Below are 27,044 nucleotides of genomic sequence, written 5' to 3'. Positions count from 1 at the left end.
CACTCCTGGGAATCGTTTAAAGCCTGTTGGCGGTCGCTGCTGGGGAGCGTGGGCTCCGGGGCGCCCGGGGCGGCTGTCTGGCGGCGGCGGAGTCGTTCGGGGTCTCCGGGCGGGGCGAGGCCACGCTGAAACGCCGCTTGCGACGCAAAGCCAGGGTGTCAGAGAAGTGGGATTTTACATTTTATCGTGTTCCCGCTCGGGTTTATGTCGGCAGGGCTTGCCAAGAGGTTTTTATTGCCCGCTGACGTTGGCTTAACAATTCCAGCTCCCCACCACGGAGCGGAGGGATGATAAAGTAATTGCTCTCACGCCTGCCCTTTTTTTTTTTTTTTTCAGTTTGATGTTACAGACAGTTCTGAACTAGGTACGAGGTATGGTGCAATGCCAGGGACAGCCTATGCTAAATTACAAACAAATCCACCCACACATTACTAGAGAGTAACTATAATAAAGGCTGAAAAGCGAGTTTTAGCAATTGGATTAAAGCCAATTAATTCCTGGCACGAACTGAAGCTATAGGTATGTTGTCAAGATTAATTCCACGGTGTTCACGTCTCTTACGGTCGTGTTTGAAATAACGACATCTCTATCAGATCAAAACAGGAAGGATTTGATCCAGAACGGGCAGAAAAGGTGACAAGCTGCACGTGCCCCAGATCGCGGGAAGTTCACGTTCGAGTCACGGCGAAGGTTTCCGTTCTCCTTCTCGCAGCCCCTCACTCCCAGCCACCCCAGGGGGCTTTTCTTCCCCTCCAACGAGTGTCAGACAAATTCGAGAGCCCGGCGGACACTCGCTTACTTTACGCCTTGCAGTGCCCGGCGATAATATCTTCCCCCCAGAAGGTCTTTGGGCTGCTGATTTTGGAGCCGACTAGGGCAATTCTTTCTGTTTTAGGAGGAGTGTCTTTATCATTCTTGAGAGGAAATGATTAGGATTAACGTGCTGCTTTCTGGAAACATTTTTGACAGACCTGCACGCTGAAGGAGGATTGACGGCATTTTCTGGCCAGGCAGCTTTATTTGCAGGAGGCCTGCAGCACCCCGGCTACACTTTACTTAATTATTTTTGTTAGGTGGCGTGATTAACAGAAGATGGGGGGGTTATTCTGAACTGTAAAACGACAAAAATAATGGGGAACTGTTGTAAGACTTGCAGGACTAGTTCTGCAGTAAGTTAGCGACAAGTAACACCACCAAAGCCTGCGGATTTTAGGCACCGATTAGTCACGAAATAAGGCATTTATAAGCCGTCTGGCTGAATATTCGAAGTTTTGCATGTAAATTCCTTCCTTATGCAGAAAAGCAACTATATTTGAATACATGGGTGTTATTTATATACATACATTTCTAGAGTTAACTTCGAGGGAAATTATCATTCATATTTTTGTTTATGAAACTGTTAGCACTATTACTTCTGGCTGAGAATTATCATAATGAGGCCCTTAAAAATGCGCGCTTTCTTCCCCCTTTAGTGGGAGCGTGAGTGGGGGTCAGCTGATAATTTGAGCATAGCTGCTGTCCCTGCTCCATGTGCAGGCGGTTCATTACTTCGTATTTTCGCAAACAAGTGTGGGTGGGGGAATCAGTACAGGAAAACGTAATCGCGAAGCAAGAAGCGACCGAAGTTGAAAGGAGAGCCAGATGCAGAAGCCATACCGACTGCCTTCGGCTGCCCGGCTTGCAGGTTCATCCCTGTGAAACTGCTTCTGTCTCTGGCGGCGGCGGCTGTCAGTCAGGCCCCGGCCACCCCCTGCCCCTGCCCGGCTGCCGGCGGCAGGTTTCCCCCGCAGGGCACTGCGGGAGGAGCTGGTGTCGCTGCCAGCCAGGTTCCCTCACTAACGCGCCTCCCCGAGCTGCCTCACGCGTGTTTACATTCAAATTCACTTTCCCGTAGCGTCCACGCAGAAAACAGACAGGCGGGTTGCCTCTGCGACCGATAGGTTACGTATGCTTATCAGGGAGCCATGACATTGCATCTTACCTCTCGGAGGCTTCGCTTTGGCTGAGTTCAGCCTTCCCAGGGTCCCTGAAACTTAAAGCAATCCGGCCATTAAAGCAGTTTTAAGACATTAAATGCTGTTAGGCAGAACGGCAATGACAAATCCGTACGGTACCATCGTCCCTTCTTCACCCTTTGAAGGAAAAGCGAAGCCCTGGCGTCTTCTCGGTGGCCGGGTGCGTTTCCCCCGCAAAATGGCACTTTCGAATCAATCAAGGACACCAGAAAGGCGGAAAGCGAGGAGCGCTGCCGTGGCCGGTCGCCTTCCGCCGTTAAGACAACTTGACATTGACCCTTCATCCTTGACCTTGTCCTCAGGGAGCGGAGCCCTGAGCCCGCGTCGCCGCCGGGGTGGACCCCGGCCCCGCTGCCCCGCTGCCCCGCGGGGTGCCGAGAGAGGGCGGCGCGGCCGGGACCGGAGCCGGGGCCGGTGCCGCTCCCCCCGCGGGCAGGTGGAGACCGCCCCGCGGCCGTGCACCGCCGCTGCCCGGGGGGGAAGCTCCGGGCAGAGCCGCGGCGGGAGATCGCCCTCCCGGCCCCCGACCTCCCCCCATCCCCGGTCCTCCCGCAGGGGCGCGGCGGCTCCCGGTGCTAAAACCCCCTTTCCCTTTCATTCCCCCCCCTAGGCCTCAGCAGCGCTCCTCCTAAAAGCGCCCTGACGGTTATGGCTGTGGCGGGGCAGCGCCGTGCCCGGGCTGCGCGGCAAGGGGAACGACACAAGGCGCAGCGCTGCAGCGGCGGGGCCGGGGCCCGGGCCTGCGCGCCGGGGCCGGGGCCGGGGCCGGGGCCGGGGCCGGGGCCGGGGCCGGGGCCGGGGCCGGGCGAGGGGCGGGTGCGCGCCGCTGCAGGCCTTCCTGCCCGGCCGCGCCGCAACTCCGCCGCGCCTCCTTAAATCTCTGCCGTTAAAATGTGGGCGGGTGTTTCAACTCAAAAAGCGCTCAAATTTTTTTTCTTTTCAAAAAAAGCTGATGAGGTTAAAAAAAAAAGGGGGGGGGAAGAGAAACCGGCTTCGTGTCCGTAGGAAACAGAAGTAGCGATTGTTTGTGCTTAAAAAAGGGGGAGCGCAAAGTCGCGGGCGGAGGCAGCGACCGCGGACCGGCAAGTGCAGCTTTATTTCGCGAAGTTGAAAGAGGAGGCGAGCGGCGGCTGTCACTGCGCGCCGGGAGGCTGCCGAGCAGAGCCGGGCCGGGGCAGCGGCGGGCACCGGCGCAGCCCCTGCCCCCGCCCGCAGCTCGCCCCCCGCTCTCCCGCCGGGGCGAGAGGCGCGGCCGTCGCCGGGGAGCGCCCGGCGGAGCGCGGGCAGCGGCGGCGGGGCCCCGGCGGGCGGCGGAGACGGCCCCGCTCCGCGGCTCCTCCGCGCCCTGAGCGCGGGCGGCGGTACGCGGCAGCCCCCCCCGCCGCCGCCGCCCGCCGCCGCCCGCGGACCCGCCGCCCTCCTGGATGCTCCGGAGCCGCCGCCGCCGGGGGCGGCCGCCGGCCGGGATCGCGCCCGCCCGCTGCGCGGAGGCTGCGCGGGGCCGCGGGAGTGAAGGCGCCGCGGGGAGCGAGAGCAGCGAGGGAGCGAGCCGGGCGGCCGGGCAGCCGCCGCCGCCGCCGCGCCCTGCCCTCCGCGGGCGCGGCTCGTCCTTCCCGTCCCTGCTCGGCCCGGACTAGAGGCGGCGGTGTGTGGGATGAAAGGGGGGATCCCGAGCGGGAGCTGGCTGCACACTGCTACGGAAGACTTTTCCTCGGAGCTGTTGCTGCTAAAGTCTCAGATCCCGACTGTGAACAGGGTGGGTTGTCTTCCTCTTCCAAGATCTCAGGTCTGAGTGAGTCTCCGCTGTACGTGTATATATGTTACCTATAACATATATAATATATTGCATAGCTATTAATCTGTTCCCCCCCGAAAGTGGCCAAAGTCTTTAATAGGAGTTACTCTATATGTGGAAGCAAAGAAATCTTCTTTCAAGTGGAGCTGCAGTTTTGCTGAATAATCACGTGTGAGTTAGGGGCGGGCTCTTGGCAAGGAGGTTTTTTACGAGTATTTACTACAAGGTCTACTCCAGAAGATTAACCATCCCAATCCTTCTGTCAGTCTCCGATGCCATGCCTGGTTAAAAAAAAAAAAAAAAAAAATCTCATCTTTTTTCCGATCGTCAGTCACCCTAAAGAATGGCCGAGCCTTCTGGGAACGAGCTGGCGTCCGCGGCTGCCAAGGGGGACCTAGTGCAACTTACTAATTTGTTGCAAAAGAATGTAAACGTCAATGCACAAAATGGATTTGGGAGGACTGCGCTGCAGGTTGGTATCCAGAGAGGGAGAAAATATTTCATCACTGGTACCTACGTGACCCGGGTTTCCAAAAAAGACAACGTTTTAAGCAGGCTGGTGGATGAAATTCGAGTGGTTTTTCAAACTCGTTGGATGCCATATTTTATAACTTTAGTGGCTCCAACTCCCTAAAATGACGTACTTGAAATAAAACTGGTCAAAACCATGATTTCAATCGGGGATCACCCTCAATGTCAAACGGGCTACGAGTTTGCTAATATTTTGTAACTTCGTGGGGAGGAGGCAAGGAATGAAAGAGCTGAGATGAAAAGAAATCAGCTTAGGTGAGCAGGATTTCATAGCAGGTCTGTAAACACAAATGTGCTGTTCTCTGAAGCTTAGGATTTCTCTTTTTTTCCTCCTTTTTTTTTCCTGCGCTCTGCTCCTAAAGCGTGTCTCGTCTCGGTTCTGGGGTCTGCTGTGGATGGTACTTTTCCTTTATACGCTGTTTGTGAGGAATGACCTTTCTCATTGGGAAGCATGCTGCTCAGAACCGAGGACCTTCGATGTACGTTAAGAGTTAGCCCTGCGAGCCAGGGTTCCAGCTGAATCACTTGCCTTTTCATTCATAATTAAGGCTTCGAAATTTGCTTTTTTAGATCGGCTAGCGGGGCACTGGTTCCAGCTATTTCCTTTCTGATCGTATAGGCTGTTACGTCCTAATTTTTAAGTCTGTGGCTGTGCAGGCAGGAGTTGGAGCTGGTCCAACTGCGAACTATTGGAGCTGATGAAAGATTTTGCTTTTAGTAATATCAGATAATGATGGCGAAAAAGGCTAGAATACCTACCAAAGAGTGAAAGAAGTGATTTATAAATCCGGAGGAAAAATGTGTGGTTCTTTGCACTTAAGGTATAAGTAATGAAATGTGGAAGCGGAGCTATAGGTCTTTTTAATTTCACACATTAGAAAAATCGTTTGTTAACTCCTCTCCCCCCCTCCCCCGAAACCGTGATAATCATTTCTGAAATTGGGGTTTTACACAGCGTATAGCTTGCGAAAGTGCTCGAGATATTTACAGCTTTTTTGGCTTCACATCAACATGTTAGAGCTGGAAAATAAGCACCTCTTGCTAAAAAAGCAGGAATGACCCTTTCTTGACAATTTCGCTGAAGCTGGAGATCTGTGAGCTCCTCTCTGTCCTGGTAGCACCTAAATAGGGCATCGCATGGCAGTGCAGACACTTGCAGCAACTTTTCAGAGAGTGAAAGGATTTAAATTAAAAACTTACACAGACTAACTTCTTTAAGAAGGCAGGAAACATTTAGCTAGCTGGTTTATCCTCGGGACGAGGGCTGAAAACCGATTTGTCCTACAGTAATGTTTTTTTTTTTTTTTTCTAAAAGCAGCTAACTGTCCGTATCCTGAATTAAGGAATATTTTACACACTGACATAGCATCCAGCTATATTACACATGCATCCGTGTCGTAACAATACTTCTTATCGCTGCCTAATCATAACTGAGTTAATGAACCACAACAAAAATCAAAACAGGAGAATCTGTCGACTTATTTTCAATATGTATCATCCCGAAATGTGCTGTGGGTGCGTGACCACTCTCGAAAGAGCTCTCTGTCAGTGCACCCTCCAAAACTGAGATAATCTCTCCATAATCTCTCTCTCAATGAAAACGGAGGGAATGCTCCTATATTAATACCAATGAATTTATTTTTTTCTTCTGCATTTCTGTTTAATTAAACAGCTGCTCAGCTCGTCTTGCTCTGTACTTTTTGTTTCTGATGAAGTGTACCTATGCAGGCCTCAAATACATGTCCTGCCCTTATGCTCTTCGTCAGACTTATTCAATTAATGCTTTCTCCTTCTTTGCCTCCCTCCCCCCAAGTGAACCTTCGCATTTGCAGTGCAGTTGTAGCCCACGTCCCACTAGCATCACCTTTTATATGATCTTTCTCCCCCTCGCATCTTTAACTGAAGCCTTCAGTCCCCTAGCCTGAACACAGAAAACTCCCACTTAAACCGAATACATGTTTTGAATTCACAAATAATTCAGCCTGGGCTCTCAAAAAGAGATCAAAATGTCCAGATTTTACTAAAGAAAGAGAGATCACAATGCTCTTGTTTTCTTTTACATCGCTTCCATCTCTAGTCAGAAGTGAAAGAAATGGCACATACGGAGCTGGAAGCCTTGGGGCACAGAGAAATCTCTTTCCCTGAATCCCAGCCTGTCTTATCTGCACTTTTGCTCTTGTCTGTAGATATAATATACCGGGCTGCTTTATAGTCCAAACGCTGCAGTAATTATATTTATTATAGCTTGCTTTTCTTAAAAAGCCTGACATATATTTTTCACCAGGAGAGTTTTTCAGCAAATCCCTTGTAGAATTTGTACATTATGCTAAATCTAATGCACTGTAATGCTCATTTATGCAGATAATTTTTTTTTACCAAGATTTTCAAATCAATGTGTGGACGTTTCTAAGAAAATTAAAAAGATAATTTTTTTTCGAATTTGACACTTACATTGAGACTAATTACAAGGACAGGAAAATGTTGCCTATAGGCTGGAGATTATACATTACCGTGTTCATTTTTTGAAAGTCTTTGAGAAAACAAAAAAAAAATGAGGAATTTGGGGGAAATCGGTGCGAGCTGTTAAGTCTCAAATAAGAGAGATTTGCATTCTAATTATGACAGTATTATGATGCAATCGAGAAAATTTAAAGAAGCTTTTTTTTTTTTTCCTGAGAGAAACAGTCAGAAAATCCAATTATTGTTGTGGGTTTTTTTTTTTTTTAGGGGATGTTTTTAACAAGAGAATATAGCCACAGTTTACTTATAGCGAAATTTTGAAAGTACAATATAATACACTGGTTTTAGAAGAAAACTTCTGGAACTTTGAAGCATTCCTTTTAACTTCTCCTTTTTGGGTGACATAATGAAACACAAATATTGGGGAGAAAAATTTCTTCTAGCCTTTATTTTTCTTAGCAGACAGAGCTATGGTACAGCCCAAATATTTGTTTTATGATAATGCACAGACAATGTAAACACCTGAAAGCTTATAAAAACACATCCTACATTTGCTGTTGCTGAGGTAAAAGATCTGTTCCTCAGAGACCCTATATTTGATGTTGAACGAGACTAAACAGTAATGCAAAGGTGTCTCAATACTTAGGCAAATAAAACGAACCATATTTAATTTTCGTATGTTAAGAAACTGAGATAACCCACGTTAAAAAAAAAAAAAAAGGTTATTATATCCCCATTCTACACCGCCTGTTTCAGACATTAATCTCTCTGAGGCAGAAAGCTGTGACCACCGAAATGATAACATCTTTCATCATTTCATCGATAAAGTACAAAAAAACCCCTTAAAAATAGATGTTCTGGTGTATCATTAGTTTTACAGTGGGGCTCTTCTCTCTGTTTGAAATGAGGATTGAGCCGTGACAAAACCCAGAGATAAGAATTGAGGATCTAAAGCCCGTGCTGAAGCAAACCCCCCCCGCGGTATTCAACTCTTCTTTTTCTTTCACAGGTAATGAAACTCGGGAACCCCGAAATTGCCAGGAGGTTGCTAATTAACGGTGCAGACCCCAACCTGAAAGACAGTACTGGCTTCGCTGTAATTCATGATGCAGCCAGAGAGGGTTTTCTGGACACTTTGCAGACTCTGCTGGAGTTTAAAGCTGATGTTAACATTGAGGATAACGAGGGCAACCTGCCCTTGCACTTGGCCGCCCGGGAGGGGCATGTGCGGGTGGTGGAGTTCCTGCTGGAGTGCACGGAGTGCAAGGTGGGCCACCAGAACAAGCGGGGGGCCACCGCCTACGACCTGGCCAAGCTCTACAAGAGATCCGCCGTGGTGAAGCTCTTGGAGGATAGCAGCTTCTTCCCTGAAGACATGAATTAAATCCGACGCGGACGTGCTCCCCTTTGGACATTAAGGCTTTCAGCCTTCTTTTTTTTTTTTTTCCCCTCCTTTTTAATAACATTTGTTGCAACCTTGCTTCTTTTTTTTTTTTTTTTTTTTTTTGAACAGCTGATAGCATAAGTCGCAAGAAATTCTAGAGGTGGGTTTTTAGATAATGGAAATGTTTTAAATCCACGCTCCCAGCAATTTCTTACACCTGCCATTTACAACGTACTCACAGACTCAGCCATGTCTATGTTGGTCTCTCATAACTAGTTTTTCAGTATCAAGTTTTACGATTTATTTTAGGTCATTCGTATCAAGTCATTAATACAAGAGTTACATATTCACATGCTTAGTGTTGCTGGACTTTAAGAAAAAGAAATAGCTTACTGTGATTTCTCCCCCCTCTCGACGCAACCCACTTCCCCCTGTCCTTCCCCCCCCCACCCCCCACCCCCCCGGCTTCGGTCAAGCTTAAGAGTTTGAAGTCCTGGTTTGGATTAAAACAGCCTTTTAAGGGGTAACCTGCAACTCCCTGCTCAGGCAGGGCTTGAAGTCAAAGGCTGCTTGGCCTGAGGACAGAGGATGGCGCTTAGAGGCTTTGGGAAATAGCTGCATTTTGACACTAACAAGAGCTTGTAGAAGTAGGTCACTTACTTACTTTCTAAATGTAGATTACACTTTTCCCCTTTGTGCATTTAAACTTTCACCAAGCTGGTTTTGAATTTAGTTACCAGGAACAGTCTAAGTGGTGTTTTTTTGATTACCAGAGGTTTCAAACGGCTCAGTTTAGTAGTTCGTGTTTACTGTGCACTGAACCAGACGTTTTTTCTGGTTTCAAAACAAGCAGCAGAGAACCATTGTCAGAGGCAAGAGGACACCAAGGCTGCAGCACAACAAGTTGTCTGGCCGCTTCATAAGCTGAGTGCAGTTTAGATGCTCTTTAAGAAATCTTTGCTTTCCGCCAACTATTCCGTTTTGCCTGGAAATAAACTATTTTAACGATAGATGCGTCTCACAAAACAGGAATATTTGAATACGGTGACATTTAGGAAGCAGCACGTTGGATATTCGGGAAGTTATGTTGTTGCTTGCACAATTTAACCATTGAAAAATTTCCATTGCAATACTGTTGTGAGTATTCATCAGACGCAAACTCATTTACCTCTCCAGCTACAACAGGAGCTAACGACGCTCAGCACCATATCGGAAAGAGTTTAGTACGAAACTTTAAACGTTTGTACAGGATCTAGTTGTCGGACAGATGGGCAGTTTAAAGTGCTTTATTTTGAGCAGTCTACGTTTTAATTGCGCAAAATAGAAGGTTTAAAATCAATGCAAAATCAATAGTACTTAAAATAGCACTTAAAAGGGGAGGGGTGTACATTAGTTTAGAATTTAACTCTTCGAAAAAAAAAAAAGATTTTAGCCCCACCAAATCGGTCACTACCGTTTTCGAGTAAAAAGTAATTTGCTGAAACTGTCTGTCACGTTTACTATACGCTCTGTCACACTGCTGTGTTTTCCGATTAAAAACCTCTGTGAAATATGAAGCTCTGCGCGCTTTTGTTATCACTTTTTGTTCACAAGGCACCTAGAGCTCATTAACCCCAGCAGCACTGCACACAGGACGCGTGACTGGGGGAATAACCCACCAAATGCCCGCTATAAAGAGCATTAAAACCATCTGAAATATTAAAAGGGAGCAACGTAATCCGCAGGTCCCCGAGGTGAAGTGGCCCAAAGCACCCTCCGTTGCTATCCATCTCCCTTTCCTCATGTCCTGGAGGATGCTCCAAGCTTTTTTCTTCTCCACGAGTAGTGCCCTGCGCTCTCCTTGTAAAGCAGAAACCCGCGCTGCCACCGGGATTTCTCCCCTTCGCTGCTACAGCAGAGGTGAAGACCGAAAGGTACCGTTCATCTTTCTGACTTATTTTTCACCTGCGCTGCTAAAAAAACCTCATCCCAGACCCGTTTTGAGCTCCATCAGCATTTAATTTACGCTAAGCCGAAGCGTAAGCGGTGGCTTAATAAAACAACCGCTTCTCCGAGAAAAACGCCCCGCCGAGTCAGAAATAGCGGCTTTTATTGCGTGCCAGAAGTTCACGTTTAGGGCCAGGACGTGTTACACCACGGTCGTGCCTATAGCGTTAGCGGGCGAGGCACGGGCGGTATTAAGCCTGGCTTAAAGGTACGTTTTATTTGCTTTTACTGCTGCATTTTCTCTGCGAGCCACTCCACGTATGGGAAACAATATTGGAAATGGAAATTCCTGGTTCGAGCCTTTGAAAGCGAAAATTACTCTCGGTTGCCCCAGGAAGTTAATAGTTACTACAAAAAGCCTCTGGGAAACCAAAGAAGTAAGCCAGGCGGTGGGCGCCGTGCCCCTCCCGGGGTCTGCAGGTGGCACGGCGTGGCTGGCGGCGGGGGTGTGCTGGGCGCCTGCCTCCCCGCCCAGGCTTTGACAGCTACTGAGCGAGGAGAAAATCATATAAAGCCAGTCTCATTAACAGGGAATCCTTGTACCGAAAAAGGATTCTGATATCGGATGTGGTTTCAGAAATGACTTTCGTGATTTTTCCCTAGTAGCCTGGCAACATCAAAAAGTCCGGTTTTACAAGTTCGCGTATTTGTGAAAATGTCGACACTAATATTGACCCGGAGGTGCAAAACTGCAGCGTGTGAGATGGAACGAAATAGTGCTGAGGGCTTTCCCTGAGGCACAAACCAACTGAAAAATGAGCCTCCCGGGCGGGAGCAGCGACTGTCCTGCAGCAGCCCAGGAACAGGCAGCAAACACTATAGCATCGAGGCGAGATGTATAAATAGAAACAAATACAGCAAGCACAGAAAAATGTGAAGCAATAGAGCGTAAAACGCAGCTGTACCGGGATTCATACTGCCCAGGCTACGTGAGAAGAGAGCTATGGGGAAAGAGCCCTCTCCCCTATTTCAGCCACACGGATGAGCAAAGCTGTTACACTTGACCTTTGTTTCTAAATCATCCTGGGAACAACGGCGGGGGCTGGTGAATTTCTTTTGAAAGGGGTCGGATCCTAGAAGGATCCTACAGGGAACGAAGAGAGTTGGATCTGCGGCAGGAGAACCGTCAGAGGGTGAAAGAGCCGGGCTGTGAATGCGGGGGGAGAGGGGGGAGAGGCGCACGGCTAAGGCAGGCACAGCAAGCCGGCCCGGCACTTACAGGGGGCAGCGTGAACTATAAGGTATTTGAAGGTGAATTCAGCTCAGTTGCCGGTGCAATAAATGACTGCACATTTAAGTACACGAAAAGACTTTTCTTTCCAGTTTTCAGTGTGGGGAGAGGAATGAAATCAATGCTTTATTCCACGGTGGGATAAGAAATTAGCGTCGTAGGAAATGCCATTACATTGTTCACATGAGGAAAGAGTTAAAACAGTCAAAAGCCACCACTTTTTAGCTTTTAAAAGAAAGAAAAGGGTCTCTTCCACAAACGTACCTGGCAATTCACTGGGCAGCCAGAAGCAGCCATACATTATTATCTACTTACTAAAGTGCTGAAATTCCCTCGAAAAAGCGACGGGCGGAAAGCTTCTGCATTTATTTGTGAGGACTGTTATACTGTGCACGGCGGGGGGGCGCGGGGGAGGGGGGAAAAAAAGGAGAAAGATGGAAAGAGAGAAAGAAAGAGAGAAAGAAAGAAAGAAAGAAAAAGATTTCTCACCGAGTCTGAGCAAAGCCTGCCCCACAACACATGCATTCAAAATGTCGGTGCTCCCGGAGGGCTCTGCCGGGATCCCCGGGGAGGAGGGAGGGTCGGGGCCGGCGGAGGTGCGGGGCAGGTCGGGCGGCCCCCGGGGAGCGCGCCCGGGAGCGGGGCCGCCGGGCGGGGGGGGGGGCGCCCGGCTCCGAAACCGTTAGGTTGTCTTCTACGGTTCCTCTCCCCTTTCTCTTCCTGTCCAAATATTTTTAAATTTACGCGCCTTAAATAACAGTCTGATTTTATTTATTTAGTTTCCTCCGCGGGCTCTGCCGCCGCTTCGCCCCGGCCCCCCGCCGCCAAGGGCCCCGGGGCGGCCGCCGGCCCGCGCAGCGCTCCGCGCCCGGCCGCGGCTCCGCGGTGCCCCGGCCGCCCCCGCCACCTTCCCTCCGCGCCTCCGCCGCCTCATTTCTTCGCAACTTGCACTGCGCCTTTTTCCCCCCCCCCCCTTCTTCTTCTTTTTTTTTTTTTTTTCTCTTTTTCCCTCCCTCCCCTCCCTCCCTCTCCCCGCAGTCGGGACTGGAGCCTCTTCAGCATAACCCCGATGTCTTCGCAGCCCCTCAGCCGCAGTGAGTACAGAAAAGGGACCCACATCTGCCGGGGGGATGTTTATGACACATATTTGTGGCTGCTGCCCGCTGCCCGGGCTGCGGCGGCGGCGGCGGCGCTCCCGCTGCAGCTCGGGGCTCTCCCCCCCCGCCCCAGATTTCAGGGATGCAGAAGCATCTTCTCCCAGCGCAGCCCAGGCAGAAGACGAAAAGAAGCAGGTTCGTCTCCAGGTTTCCTTAAAAAAATGGGAAGCGAGGTGTATCTCCCAGCCAGAGCTTTTTATGACCTTCTGTTACACTTGAAAATTACAGACAGGCGAAAGGGGGGGGGGGGGGGAATCCATGCTGCTTGGTTTCTGTGTCGCAGAGGCGAGGAGATTATCTTCGGATGGAAACTACATGGCACATTTCTGATAGCCAGATGTGCCAAGTCTTGCCCTGCAGACCTAATTTACAGAGCACCACTCGAAAAAAATTAACTTCTGCCATGGCACTGAGTGGTAAGATGGCTTCTTGCATTATGAAGAAGCACTAAGTACAAATCACCAGGGACATTTTACAGTGCTAAAGGTTACTGCTTGTCATTTTGTACTTTTCCCCAGAACGTCTGAACTACCTTTCAGCACAATATCAGTTATAATTGTGCAAAGCTAATCTTAAGGAACTACGAGGAAGGGAACTCTCGCACGCTGGATGCTTTAGAATAACCTTGACCTTTCATTAGTGCTTATCCTAAAAGACAAGTCATCCAGGGAAAGCAGGGAATTGGGCAAGGCACCTGCAAAAGCATAAACGAAATGTCTCTATTTTTAAACTAGGGCTAAAATGGCTTCTGAATCCTACAAAACAAGGGACAGTGAGGGGCTAAAAGACAAAATCTGGAGCTCGCTGGCAAAATTCAGTTTGATACACACAGGACCCTGAGTTAATTTCCTCAGCCCAAGATGCATTTTCTGCCGTTAGTCCAATCAGCACTGCTGCAACTCCAACTGCCAAAAAGGGTAAATTCCCTCTGAAAGAAACTGAATCAGCCAAAAGTATAATCAGCTTTTCAGGGAAGTACAAGACCACTGAACCATGTTTCCAGTTGCATTTCTTTGTTCCTCTGTAACTGCTTTCTGATATTTGTAGAAGTAATTAGGAGGGCCATTGGTATTTATCAGCATTTTAAATAAAAAAGCTTCATTCTGTGCAGGAAGCATGAAACGTTTTGCTTCGCAGTGCAGCCACTAAAAGGTTAAAGTCAATTCACAGCTCCTGGGGAAAGTTTTCCTGCAGCAGATAGTGCCTGTCAGGATGGTCTTTCTCTTCTCCTGTTACACCCTGAGAGCAGGAAAAGGGGCAGCATTTATAGGGCAAGACAGCCCTCTTCACTCCTCGGTATTAAGATTATTATCAACACAATGATATTTTAATGAACACTTTTATACAACGGAGCTAATGAACGGCTAAAGGAAAAGACACTCACACAGCACAAATCACAATAAAATGCGATGTCCTGTAGGAACACTGAGTATTCAAAAGCTTTTCAGGGCTTGACCCTGATGAAACACAAGACCAATCCTGGGTACACACTGCATTTATATGCAGAGTATACTGCAGGCTGGAATAAGGGCTTCTGCTAAAGTTAATTGTAATTTTCTGGTGAGGGAGGATCGCATATTTAGGCCTTAAGTTATTAACAGCTACTCTGATGGAAATAGGGACATTTGGATACACTTTGTCGAATCAAAGAGTGTGCTTTCTGCTTCAGATATGTTACCACCGAGGTGATGTACCACCATTTGAATATCTGCCCTTCAGATGCAGAGGATGGGAGCGTATTGATCGGTCGTGAACTTTTGCTTATATTTAGTAACGCTGGAAAACAGGCAGAGAAGATTTTCAGTGCACACTAGCTAGAATACCAGCAGGCCTGGGAACCGAGCTGTTAATTGTAAATACTTCCTACAGAATGGATTTTTTTTTGATTTTCTGAAAGGACAAGTACACTCTGCTAGAAAAAGCAGCTTTATATCTGGACATACCATAGTCCTTGAGGGTGTGACAGTAGGTACACAAACAAAGCTGGATTTAATCTCTCTAAGGGAATTTTATAGAGAACATCTGTGAAAGAGAAAAGTATATTTGTTTCCTGAGCACTGTAACTGTTAATAATATCACCTCCTTGCACCAACATATATGCTCTAAATGGTGTGATGTCTGTGGGTTTTTCAGATGTAATTTCTTTTAGCTCCTGTAAAATAAGGGCTGCAGACAAAAAGCTGTGCTACACTATGATATATATATATATATGATATATATTCACAATCCGGCACTGTATGCATATGCTGGAGTGAACAACAATTTCCTTCCTGTATGAGCATTTTAATTTATAGAAACATATTGTTTTGTGTAAAGAAGGTAGTAGATAATTAACTGTATTCATTTAATCTAATTATAGGCCTCTGAGGCAAAAAGCTGACACTTTTCATTGTGGTATATTCAGAGAAGTTAATTGAAAAAACATTGCAGCCACAAGGCATAACATGCCCATCGTATATTTGATACTAATTCTTTTCTCAAAAATGGGATGAATCTGATGCTCGCTAGAGATAAGGATTACTGTTACTCACTCGAGTAAGGCAAAGTCTGGGAAGCTCGTTATGCAATGCTGCAGTGCACTGCAATATCTCTGCAATTCCAGAGCTAACCGCAGACAACTTAATTTGCCAAATTGCGAGATGGTTTTGTAATGTACACAAGTATCTATTACAAATTAAGAAAAGATTGAACACGTTTTTAGCTGGGACGTAGGTCAGAATTTGAACAGAGATCTGCTTCAAGAAGCAATAGGTCAATGTATCAACTCTTAGCTCTGTCTAATCTTTAGGAGGAACCAAGTAGTAACAGCAGCCTTACCCCTAGGAGTTGTTACCAGGGGTGTCATCTGTGTTTTTAAGCTATCAGCATGACAAACAGATAAACAGACAGCAAATCAACACTTGCAACTCCCAAGTATGTAAAAATAAATAAATGTCAGACCATTTGCAGTTTCAGAGTAATTTTTCCTATCACCTGATACATACCAACAACTTAATCTTCTGACAGCAGTGCTACTTTCATTCTCAAAAGGAAAGTAAAGCAGCTCAGCTCTGCAAAGCTTGCCTTCCAGCTGACAGAGAACATGACAGACCAAACGTGCTGCTTGTGGGGAAGCGTTTGCCATTTATGTTAAAGAAATTCCAGCTTGCAAGCTGAATCATCATGTTGGAGGCAATTATCACCCTTTCCCCCTACTTTATCACTGGCAGAGTGTAACTCTGGTGTCTCTGCAGCTCTAGCAGTACCACGGAGCAGGACACCTCCCTCTCCACCTCCAGCTGCTGCACTCCCTGGCTCCTGCTCGAGTGACCTCCATTTCTGCTCTGCTGGTGGGCACGCAGAGGCCACCCAGCACACCCAGCCCTCTCCACATCTCTCGTCCCATGTCTCCAGGTGTTGTTGTGCCTAGCTGGTGGGATTAAAAACTGCAAAGGCAGTGCTGCTCACCCCTGTGATGAAGTGTGTGCCTAATGACTGTGGTGGTGGTGCAAGCCCTCTTAGACGACAGACACCCCCAGCGAAAGGCCATCGAGCTAAGCGCAGGGCCTTCCTTCGCTCTGCCAGGGAGAGGCATTGCTGGCAGCCCTACCTATAATTTTAAAATTACTTAAAATATTTTCAAATGCATTTTGAAGAAATATTTTTTAGTGTGGTTAAAAAAGCAGCATATTGCACTTTAGGCACTTCAAATGTTTGTTAATAAAGTCAGAGGAAGCCTCAAAAGTAAACAGATAGTGACATGTGGTCACCTTAACTCTGGAGCTCTGGCTCAAGAGATCCAGAATATTCGACAAAGAAGCTCTCTAACAAGAAAAAAAGTGTGGCTATAGATGCTAGCTGTACCTGCTTCCTATTCCTATACCGTTACAGATAAATCACAATTTGCATTGATGTCTGACTCAAAAAATCAGCCTATCCTTAGAGTTCAGTCTGCAGTCCCACTCCTTCTCTCCCTTGATGCTCTTAACTGATCTTCCTTCTGCCTGGCTCCTGCCTTCTCTTTCTCCTCTGTGCTGTTGTCAGGTAACTCCCAGCTCTTGCTGTTCCACGGTTTCTTTAGCCATCCCTCCATTCCCTGGCTCCTGCCTTCTTGCACTCTTCATGCTCTGTTTTCATCTCCTAGTTTCCTTTCCTTCGTCTGCACATCCATCCTCTTATTTTTTCTTAATTATTTCCCCTGGCATCATATCTTTATCTCTATTATGCTTATTAACCTCCTTACCTAATATCCTTTCCCCATAGCCTAGCAGACTCTCATTATGTATATATGTATAATCTTCTTTTTCCTAGTCATGAAGAACTGCTTCCACAACTGATTTCTGTCCGTGATGGCCTAGGAGAAGTCCTAGCACTGGTCAGTAATGGTTGCCTCCCTGGCATCTACTGCCTTCCTTTGCTCCTTCTGCCTCTTGCTTTCTGCTCCCTCCCATGCTCTGCTGGTTACAGGCCTCCTCCCAAACTCCTTCATCTTCGTGACCCATCCTCCTTTTCTCACTGCCTCAGCAGCAACAGGAGAAAGGGAGATGCTGCAGGTAGGAGGGGTACCCAGATCTCACAGACAGTAATCTCTTAGGAAGCCAGGAGGAGAAATTGCAGAGAAACGCTGGCTGGTCCCCACTGCCTCAGGCAAAGAGCGTACTTGGTCGCTCTGCGAAAAAGCTGCACATGGTGCCTGCGTGCCGTACAGCCACTGAACGCAGAACGGGCTCTGTCAGCTCAGGCTGATCTTTGGAAAATTTAGCTGCCAAAAGCTAACGATTCTTAACTGATCACGTGCAAACTGAGATTTTATGGAGTCTTATAACTTCGTTACATTTGGATGTGAAAGCACAGCAACCGTGCTGCCAAATTCCAAGTTGCCGCTCAAAAGGTACACGGATGAAACTAGACCAGTGAGGGTGTTCCATTTCAAATTCCTTCTGTAGAGAAATAGGGATACTGACACTTCTGAATGAAGCAACCGGATTATTATTTTTTAATATGGGCAAAATATTTTTTTAACAGGTTCTTGAAAATCACTACTGTGGTTTAGCTGGAAACTGCCAAAAATTAAACCTGGGGCAGATGCTTGGCTTGGAAAACACCAGCCCAAACAGTTACAAGCAACTGAAAACAAGATGTTATTATGAAGCACTGGGCAAGATTAAGCAGAGCAGTTCCATGACTTTGGCCTAAATGTGGAAGATTAAGTGACCTGTAGTGAATTTTGAAATAAGCAGAATTCAGATTTCACATTTTTGGGTGAAGATATTTTCTCTGAAAACAAAGGTTATGATCCAGAGTGCTCTGACGTGAAGAGGGAGAGGGAGGTGTGTTGGGATTGAGACTGGGAGCACTGGGACTGAGGGCTGGAGCAGTTTCTTTGGCAACAAAGCCAACTTGAAAGATCTACAGAAGTGCAGAAATAAATTATCAAAAAGCATTCTGTGGAGATGAAACATTATGGAGACAGCAGAGGGAAGGGGAGGAAAGGAATTGCTTCTGGTGGGAGAACATCAAAGCAACAGTAAGGGAAGTCCAAATATTTTGTTAGCTCTGGTGTTCTTAAACACCCTGGCTCTGCTCCGCATGTGCCGATGGATTAAGCCTGCAGAGGAAAGCAGGTACCCTCGTCCCCATGCTCTCGTTGGGGCAGCTTACCATTACAACCCCCACAGAAAGAATAACCTAACGGCCCCTAAAGGTGCTCCATATCTCCCATACCCGACTGTTTGCCTTCATCCACCCAACTGAAACCTAAGGCAGTTCAGGAGCTCCTCTATAGGTTGAAACCTCCTTTTTGTGGCAATGGTGATGTGTGTCAGAGTGGCAGGCTGGACAGCTGAGGGTATTACCTGCTTCAGTCATCTGACTTAAACGCTCCGCTGCCTCCCTGCTAGACATTTCAAGAGTAGGTTCACGGCAATGGTTGCAGCAATTCCCACTGAATGCTATTTTGCATTTAAAATTGTCATTCCATTTCTCTGCTATGGATGAAAGTAAGAGAGTCACAGAAGTCCTTTCTAATACACAATGAACTGCCTGTTAATTTGCCAGTGCACTCATTATTTTTTTTAACTATAAAATTAATACTTTTAAATTCTTTTAGCAGATCTAAGGGACTGGCTGTCATTTGACTGCACGTTTGCCTAAAAGATATGTTCTAGCTTGAAAAGAAATTAATTCAGGAAGTCCTGCGGCCTTTGTTTTGCAGGAAGTCAGACGAGGTGAAACTGGTGGTCCCTCTGCCCATTTCATTTCTGTCAGTCTCTGTTTGTCTAGGATTTTAACAGCAAAATTACACTAATGCTGTAAGCTTTCTGTGCAGTTAAAATATTCAGAAATACCTTGCATAGACTATGTTTGAAGATGTTTGGTTACATTTAAGCAAAATGCTTTATGTTAATGAGCATGATTATATAAACTATGGTCAAAATGGTGAGCTGTGATAACACTGTACGGAGAATAGTATGAAATTAAAACTTCTCTAATTTAATTTAAAAAAATCTGGCTTAATAAACAGAAATTTGAAAATTCATGCTGGCTGCTGTTGCTTGGCATAGAAGTTTTTTTGCTTTTCTTAAAAAGTGCATGTGTTTAGCATGTTCAGCTTTCTTTTCAGGTTTAATATTAAGCCTGAGTTGGCAATACTTAGTTCTGGGAGCATTGCAACATTTACATAATGTACCTTACTCTTAGTGATATTTTGTGCTCAGCACCTTCTTCCATTTGATAGAGTTTCACTTTTTTTTTAGCAGGAAAAATGAGGTTTAAGGATAGCAGAAAAATTGGCCCAACAACATGATCTAATGAACCACAAAGCAGCCTTCAAAGAGAAAAAGTAGCAGGAAGTTCTTTCATACCAGGTATTAAAAATAGCCTGCACCAAGTCCTGGAATGCACACAGCAGTTATGTAACGATTTTTCAGTGACATGCATTAGGAAATATTCTCAGTCCGTGTTTTTCCTTCCTAACACCCAGTTTACTTCTCTGTAGTTTGGAAATCCTTCATAAGAATGCTTCGAAGAAGTCTAAAATTATAATGTTCATTTGAATAACCTATCAATTAGCAAGCCACATAATGACACCATCTAATGGTACAATTGAAGTATCTGAATTTAATATACCATTTTCATAATGATACAATACGAAACACACGATGGAATCAGATTTTTTTTCCCCACAAGTTAGACTTGATTTATTTCTGACAATGCAATACTTTTGTACCGGAGGCACCAAAAGAGAGAAATCAGTTTGGGTACATCCCTTAAATAATAAGAATACTAGCTATCCTGGAGCACTGGGAAGCCTTTCAAATGTTTCAAAAAGGTTTACTTATTATTAGGTGCCTTTCATAAATGAGAGGCATCTGTGGAGGACTGAGAGGAGCCAGAAGAGCTATATCTAGCTTCTACCATACTGAGGAAACTAAATGGTAAATTATTTTGAAGAACATTTTCCTCAGACATTTCCCCAGAGATCGAGGAGCTTTCCCAGAGGTCTAGCCTCTAGATCTTTGCAGTATCATTTGAGAAGATAATAAAGGAGATGGAAAAGAGTTAAAGGCTAACTTTTGGATTTTCACAGTCCTATTGTTTTCTTGGATTACTTAATGTTCAGAACAAAATCTGCAACATCCTTTGCCTATAGCAAGAGTATCACACAAGGAGGGCAACATTACCTTCTTGTCTGCCCAAAAGCTTGCCTACCTTTTCTAACTTGTCTATTAAAAGACACAAACCCTACAAGAACCTTTAGACTTCCATGGCCACCATGAAATTATCACTAACATCATTAATTTCAATTTATAGTTCAAAGACGGCAAAATTCCCTAATGTGAAGGCTCACACGCCTCTCCCACCATGGTTAACACCTAACTAACACACAGTGTCAGTATTTCCTCGGGTGCCACATATCAAGGTGAACCCAGAAGCAGAGTGACAGACAGTTTTCATCACCCGCTCATGTCAGTGAAGGACAGTGATAGGAAGTATTATGGTGGGTAAATTCTGCCCATATTTTGGCTCCTACTGATAAGTTTTTCCCAATTCATGTAATGGAGATTAAATACCAGGAGATCCTACATGGTCAGATATGACCATGGTAGAGCAATATGAGTCTTTTTTTAAGATGAGTAGAACTCCACTCTTAGTGTTGGGTCTTTAAAATATTTTCAAAGCTAAAAATGCAGGAACTTTACTTGCTCCACACTGTTCTCTTTGGGAACACAGAAAAATGGGATCAAGGCACAAACTGATAAACCATCTGATTAATTTTCTCTCCTTACTGTCCTGCAGAATGACAGAATTAAAAATCCATATTGGATGTGAAAAAAAGGTAATGCCTTCGAAGTATTTCATTTTGGAAAAATACATAAATAATAAAAGCAGGACAAAAAGTTAGCCTCTTGTAGAGAACCTGTTTGTTTGATAAAGTAGTAGGAAGCATCTTATTTGACAGTCTGAAAGAAAACGAAATAGGGCATACTGAATCCATAAAAATTCTATATTGGAAGAAGTAAGGAAGTGAGCATCAGAGCTGAGATAAAAGTTCTGCTTTTCAAAATGACAAACATATTTTTGTTAAGATCAAGGTGTCCTTAAGGCCATAAAATGAAATAAAACCTGATTAAATTATCGACAAATTCATTTGCTTCTAGCTGCTGTTATACAAATATATTTCTGGGAATCCAGTGCCTAAAAAGTAATTTGTGAATAAGTCAATACTTATTTTTCTACACTGATACATATGCAAAGCTCGAGTTGTTTACGAGGGGAGGAACACTGTTTCATGCATAGCATTCAGTGGTGCTCCGAGTTACAGGAAGGCTCTCTCATCATTCAGCCTGATTAGTTAACATGAACTGAAGCAAGTAACATTCTGTATTTTCATCCATATTTTATGACTATTTTCATATAAGGAAAAATTCCTTAAAGCAGACTTGGTCCATTTTGAGAAAAGGACATTTTAGGGCAAAGAGAGAATTACAGACTCTTGTTACATCTAACTTTTCTGTAAGCTATGCTTCACTCAGTCATTTGTGAATATTTCTGAGTTTTATTGGATATATTCACTTACTTGTACAATGAGATTTGCTGTCACTGAGTTTGATATTCAAGGTCAATATTTCAAATGTTGTTGTAAATGAAAGTGTCTATTTTGGCTGAATTTAAAACCTAAACAAACATGGGAAAACTTATTTGCATATTCAGAGAAAAAGTATTTCCTTCTTTTTCCAAAATTTGCTGTTATTTTGCTTGCAATTTTCCTTTTGTTCACATACCTTTATTCTCTTCATTAATGTTGCTGACGTGTCTAAATTAACAAGTCCTACTATTATCTTCATAAATGTGGCAAATTTGATACCACCTATGAAAACCAAAGCAAAGCTCTGCCACACCACATTTTCATCCACTTTTCAGAAAGGCAGAGATTATCCTGTAGCACTTATATATACACTATACTTTCGTGGTGGGAATAAATTCTGAATTTTACACTGTTTGCTGGCTATGTACAACAGAAGAATAGACAATATACCATCCAAGCTTGGGACAATTAACAGGATGTGTTTAGAATATTTTTATTACGTTAATCTTTTCTTTTGCTTGAGCCAGCATTCCCCTTGAGAGGAAGAGAAATGATGCTGAGACAACTTACTATTGCAAATTAATTGTATGGTCTATTTCCCAAGCATTTAATTTGGCCACAGCAACCTGTTTAACTCAGACGAGTTGTCAGAAAGTGACATAAAAGAAAGACCAAGTTCTTTAGAGGTGGCCAGTAATTTTAAAGGGATGAAGGGAAATGGCTGCATTATTGCTTTTGTCCAAGTCAAACCTCTTCTAAACAGGGTAAGGGAAAATCAAGGGACTTAGCCTCACCAAAATTCGTGCTACTTGAGATCTTTTGGAAATGATGACTGAAGAGGAACTGTGGACTGGAACAGAAAACTGAGGAAAGAAGTCAGGCTTCATATGGCAAGAGCATATGAAACATAAAGAAAAAAGCATAAAGAGGAATAAACATTTTGTACTTTTCATAACAAATAAGTCCAAAATTTGGAACATAAGTCTGGGATAGGAACTGGGATAGATGCACCTGCTTAAACCTAAACCATCTACTTGCAAGGCAGCTGTCTTTACCTGCACAAGTACAGATAAATCTGCTGCAAAAAGGCCAACACATTATGTCCCTGTTGCTTCCAAGTCAGTGGGATCTGCATTTAATCTTTTACAGTGTGGTTTGGTTGTTGTTGTTGTTGGGTTTTTTTGTTTGTTTGTTTGGCTTTTTTAGCTCCGGCATTCTAGGAAGTATTTTCATGTCTGTACCCCTTGTCTGAGTCCACTCTTGGTACGTGGGCCTCCACGATTAAGCAATCCTGGATCCTTAACCGATTGCCTCCAACTTTCCCAGCCTGCTGCCTCAGTTATTCTCTCACAGCTGTACAGATTTCAGCTTTTCAAAGTCCAGTTTGATTCAGTCTGTCAACACAGGAACTTATATTCGGCATAAAAACTTCTTGGGACCACAAAGGCATAATTTTATAGTTAAATACATCACATTTTTCTGGGAAGACTTAGAGGCAGTGGATAATGGAGACAGATTAGGATTTGGCATTCTATCAGACTCTCAAGGAATCTCTCCCTGAGTAAACTCTGTTTCACTGGGAATATTTATTGTTCAGGAAGCAACACTTAAAATTTTCCTTGCCATGAAAGAATTCTGCAGAATCCTATAGCAGAAGGTGGCATATCACCCCAAAGACGACTTCCACTAGTGCGATTACTACCTATAACAAGGTATCCTTCTTCCATGAAGAAGCCAGGCATAAGCAAATACTTCTAACAGGGAATTACTCTTTGAGAATAGGAGATAGCCATTTTAGTTATAGGGAGTAGAAGACTAACAGACTTGAATACAAATTTGGAATGGATGAAATATTTATCCTGGTGTATTTTGAAGATACTCAGTTCCCATTTTGTTAGCATGTCCTAGAGATGACTTATTTTCAGAGAATTACCTTTCACAGTTTCAGATTCCAGAGAAATATGATTCCCAGAAGTTCAGGGATTCCTTTTACTAAACTGACCTTGAAGAAAAGCTCTGTTTCATTCTGTGCCTAGTCTCTTCCTTTCCCGTCTCCCCTTATCGCTTTTGAGAAGCCAGTACCATCAGCGACATTCAGCCTGCAGGCTCGGTGCTCCCTGCCAGCTTGCTTGCCCTGCAGACAGCGGGCAGGAGGGCAGGAGGAAACCTCCTTGCGGGGACTGGGCACAAACGTGTTCTAAATGTTACTCAAAAATCCTAATCCAAATCTTGATACCAGATATCCATTCATTTATTAAGAGCAAATACAGCAGACAACTAATGCTGCACTTTTTCTATTATTCAAACCTGCTGCTAACAATGAAGAAGATGATGTCATTCCCTGGATGTGACAAAGGACTAATATTATATGCAGTAAAAACAATGAGTCAACAGTTTCTATGCCCTTGAGGTCAAAGCATTCAACAGTTTTGAAAGTAGACTGTTCTTTTTGTGCACAGAGCCTGTAGTTGTATATCTATACAAAACGTGTAAAATCAAGATATAATTTAAAAAAAAAATTTTTTTTGAGTTTCAATCAGAGTGTTTTAAACGCAAGCTAAAAGTCCAATTGAAATAGAACATAAACTAACTGACACAAGTTTTCCCCAGATATGTTAAGTATAACATTGCAAAACACTTTTTTTGGTCAAAAATACATTATCTGTGTTATCATTTGTACGATCTTGAGAGGCACTTGGTAATCACAATTTCCAGTAATGTTAGTAAGAACTGCGAGTATTAATGTGGCAAATAAATAATACGAAATGTTCTGGAGATATTTTGTAATGGTCTGAAAGATAAAAAAGACCTTTTGCATGGAAATATGTCTTGAGAGACAATAGAAAGCAAGGAGTCTAAGAACCAAAGTTACCCAGATTTTCTGGAATACCCGAGGTATTGACCAAATCCTGGCCGTCTTTCACCACAGCTGCACCTAGCTCAGGCTGGTGCAAGAAATCCCTAGGGTTGATACAGATCCTTTCTTCAGTAAATCTAAAATCATTATGGGGGATTATTATCCTCCTCATACAGACAGGGAAACTGAAGCACAGAGAAGTGGCAGCTCAAGGTCATTTAAAAATCAGGAGAGTTTGGAAAAGAACCCAGATTTCTCAATCCCTGTCCAGCACTCTGCCCACTGGGCTTCATTGGCCCACTGAGTATCTGCTTGATGCAGCTCCTTTTCAAAATCAGATATAACTGAACAACTTTGTGAAGTTTTCAATTCACCATATTGTTGTCTATAATAATTTTATTTTGTGGAAAAATAGACTTGCCTATTTAGGTCAGGCTGCTGACATGCTATCGAGTGCAAGGGAATCCCAGGCCAGCTGCAGTCTCCATTCCTGTTGTCCTTGCAGACCAAATTCAGAGACAGGAGAGCAAACTGGATTATATCTAGATGGGTTTCTATGTAGGAAGAAATATCATTTTGCCTGCATTGATGCTAGCTGACAGTGTTCTGGATTAAAATGAGCCCTAGTGTGGAATAAATAATATCCAGCATCCTAACAATTAATTGAAATTAAACCTTGGCCTCTGAATCCCAAAGAATTTCTTCTAGCACGCTGACAAAGTGCTAGACAAAGTTTTCTCAGTTTATGCTGACCACTTTACTGCGTCACCTAAAATAACTGCAAATGGGTTCAGACATAACTTGTACGGTAGATCCCAGGCCCAAGTGATTACTTGTTTACTTACCCAAAATACGGAAGGGCGCATCTGGCAAGCTAGCTGGTCAGCATCCTGACAGCTTTATTAAAGAAGCAAATGCAAGAGGCATGGCTCAATCTGATCTTTAAACTCTGTGTCTTCTAATGCTTAAGAAACTCTTTATCTTTTAGATATTTAAACCAAATATTTAAGCCCTAAAGATATCTCAGGTGGTTTAGAGTTATGTCATACTGCTCAAGCAAGATGAGGAAGCTTCCGAGTTATCCAACAGTCACGAGAGCTCTGGGGCTCCACACGGTTCCTTGCAAGTGACAGAACACACAGGATTTTAATGATGAGGACTCATTAGAGCACTTCCATTGAAACATAAACATTTCCACTAAAAATTCAGTGACAAGTTGCTTTTATAAACTCAAACAAAATCAGACAGATTTGAGACAAGGCAAAATGAAGAGACTAAAGTAACTTACAGAATTTCCTCTGGATATCTTGAGCTAATTACAAATCGTATGGCACGCAGGGTCTGGTATTTTAATTTCCACTGTAATCGATCCTCCGTAGTCATGAATAAGGAAGGACACAATGATTTTGATGTCATGTAAAAGAGTGATGAAATATATTTCCCATGCGAGACAGACAGACATTGGAATCTCTTTTTGAAGTAGTGAGATATTTTTGGAGACAACATCTCTTACTGCTTATGAAAGCCAACATCTGAATGTACTGCAGGAAGATTCACGCACGCTGCAGCCGTGTTAGGTGTGCTGTTCAACAGAATACATGTATCCGTTCCTTTCCCGTGACTCACACAAATACAAATATATTTAATTATATTAAAGGTAAAGTTATTATTGGTCTATTTAATAAGTAGACTTGTGAAGAAAAAATAAACATAGGGGCTCATATCCTAGCATGTTCCAAGAAAGGATCTTTATCTGACCTTTGCTTGTAAAGCCCTGATCCTAGCAACAAACTTTGAAAACTTGCATAACATTAAGTACTCTAAGTACTCTTGAAGCTGCTCCTTTATTAAACAGGACATTACAAGTTTAAACTAGGGACAGAGATTCCTATTCAGGAAAATACTGACGATGATATTTAACATTAGACATACCTTCATATGATCTTGTAAATCAAAGCTTACCTAAGCAGGTGACAAGGTGACACTTTCAAAAGAATATTATAATGAGCCCTCCCCCCCACCAAAAGCAAAGGCATATTAATATTACCTTAGAGGCATCAGCCACCTTATGATTTCAAAATTTAGCTAATATGAGATCTGACAAAAATAAAGTTCTGTTCAGTGTTAGTTTGACTGTGAGCACAAAAATTTCAGACTAGTAACATTTATAAAGACAAGTGTATTCTTAATGATAAATAATATAGATAGAAAACAATAAAAAGCTTTTCATGACATCATGAAGCAAATCATTAGGCTTTGGGCTATTTTGTATGTGTTAATCACATCACCATTAGATCCATTAGTAGGTCAATCCTTTATTATATGTTGCAGTGTCTGTTTAGAACCTCACTCATAACTATCATTTCAACAAATCAATTTACACAGTATAGGATGATATTATTGATCTGCAACAGTATTACAAGCTCCAGGATTATGAACAGGAAAAGTATCAAATAGCATCAACTCTAATTCTGATTTTACCCCGCAATACAATTGACATCATGCTGCAGTATGGATATAGATTTAGCTATGGCCCAGAGGTTTATATTTTTTGGATGTCT

General features: G+C 44.1%; 2 protein-coding genes and 1 pseudogene across 2 annotated transcripts in view; all 3 read left to right on the top strand.

Annotated features, from left to right (window-relative positions):
• Positions 1–2,294: 2,294 nt before the first annotated feature.
• On the top strand, positions 2,295–3,807 carry LOC148052100 (uncharacterized; annotated as a pseudogene).
• CDKN2C (cyclin dependent kinase inhibitor 2C) lies at positions 3,525–9,737 on the top strand. Its single transcript, XM_087730392.1, has 3 exons — positions 3,525–3,771; positions 4,142–4,282; positions 7,811–9,737. The coding sequence occupies exons 2-3, from the start codon at positions 4,154–4,156 to the stop codon at positions 8,183–8,185; spliced, it is 504 nt and encodes a 167-aa protein (XP_087586518.1). The 5' UTR covers positions 3,525–3,771; positions 4,142–4,153; the 3' UTR covers positions 8,186–9,737.
• Positions 9,738–12,401: 2,664 nt separating this feature from the next.
• The window catches only part of LOC148052099 (uncharacterized), a 32,154-nt gene continuing 17,511 nt past the window's right edge, over positions 12,402–27,044 (top strand). The window contains exon 1 of the mRNA XM_087734098.1: positions 12,402–12,496. The gene's annotated coding sequence lies outside the window, so the exon portion shown is untranslated. The remainder of the gene's footprint in view (positions 12,497–27,044) is intronic.

This window comes from Nipponia nippon, unplaced genomic scaffold (genome assembly GCF_047370975.1).
Source record: "Nipponia nippon isolate SJK-2023a ecotype South Korea unplaced genomic scaffold, ASM4737097v1 scaffold_5, whole genome shotgun sequence".
In the NCBI taxonomy this organism is placed as follows: domain Eukaryota; kingdom Metazoa; phylum Chordata; class Aves; order Pelecaniformes; family Threskiornithidae; genus Nipponia; species Nipponia nippon.
The sequence above is the reverse complement of the archived record's forward strand: the minus strand, read 5'-3'. Positions and strand labels throughout refer to the sequence as shown.

What these genes read in the sequence shown, in the direction of transcription:
- CDKN2C (XM_087730392.1), top strand. Translation starts at nt 4,154, where the DNA reads ATGGCCGAGCCTTCTGGGAACGAGCTGGCGTCCGCGGCTGCCAAGGGG. An exon ending in TTGGGAGGACTGCGCTGCAG is followed by an intron (nt 4,283 to 7,810) that starts GTTGGTATCCAG and finishes TTTCTTTCACAG; the next exon opens with GTAATGAAACTCGGGAACCC.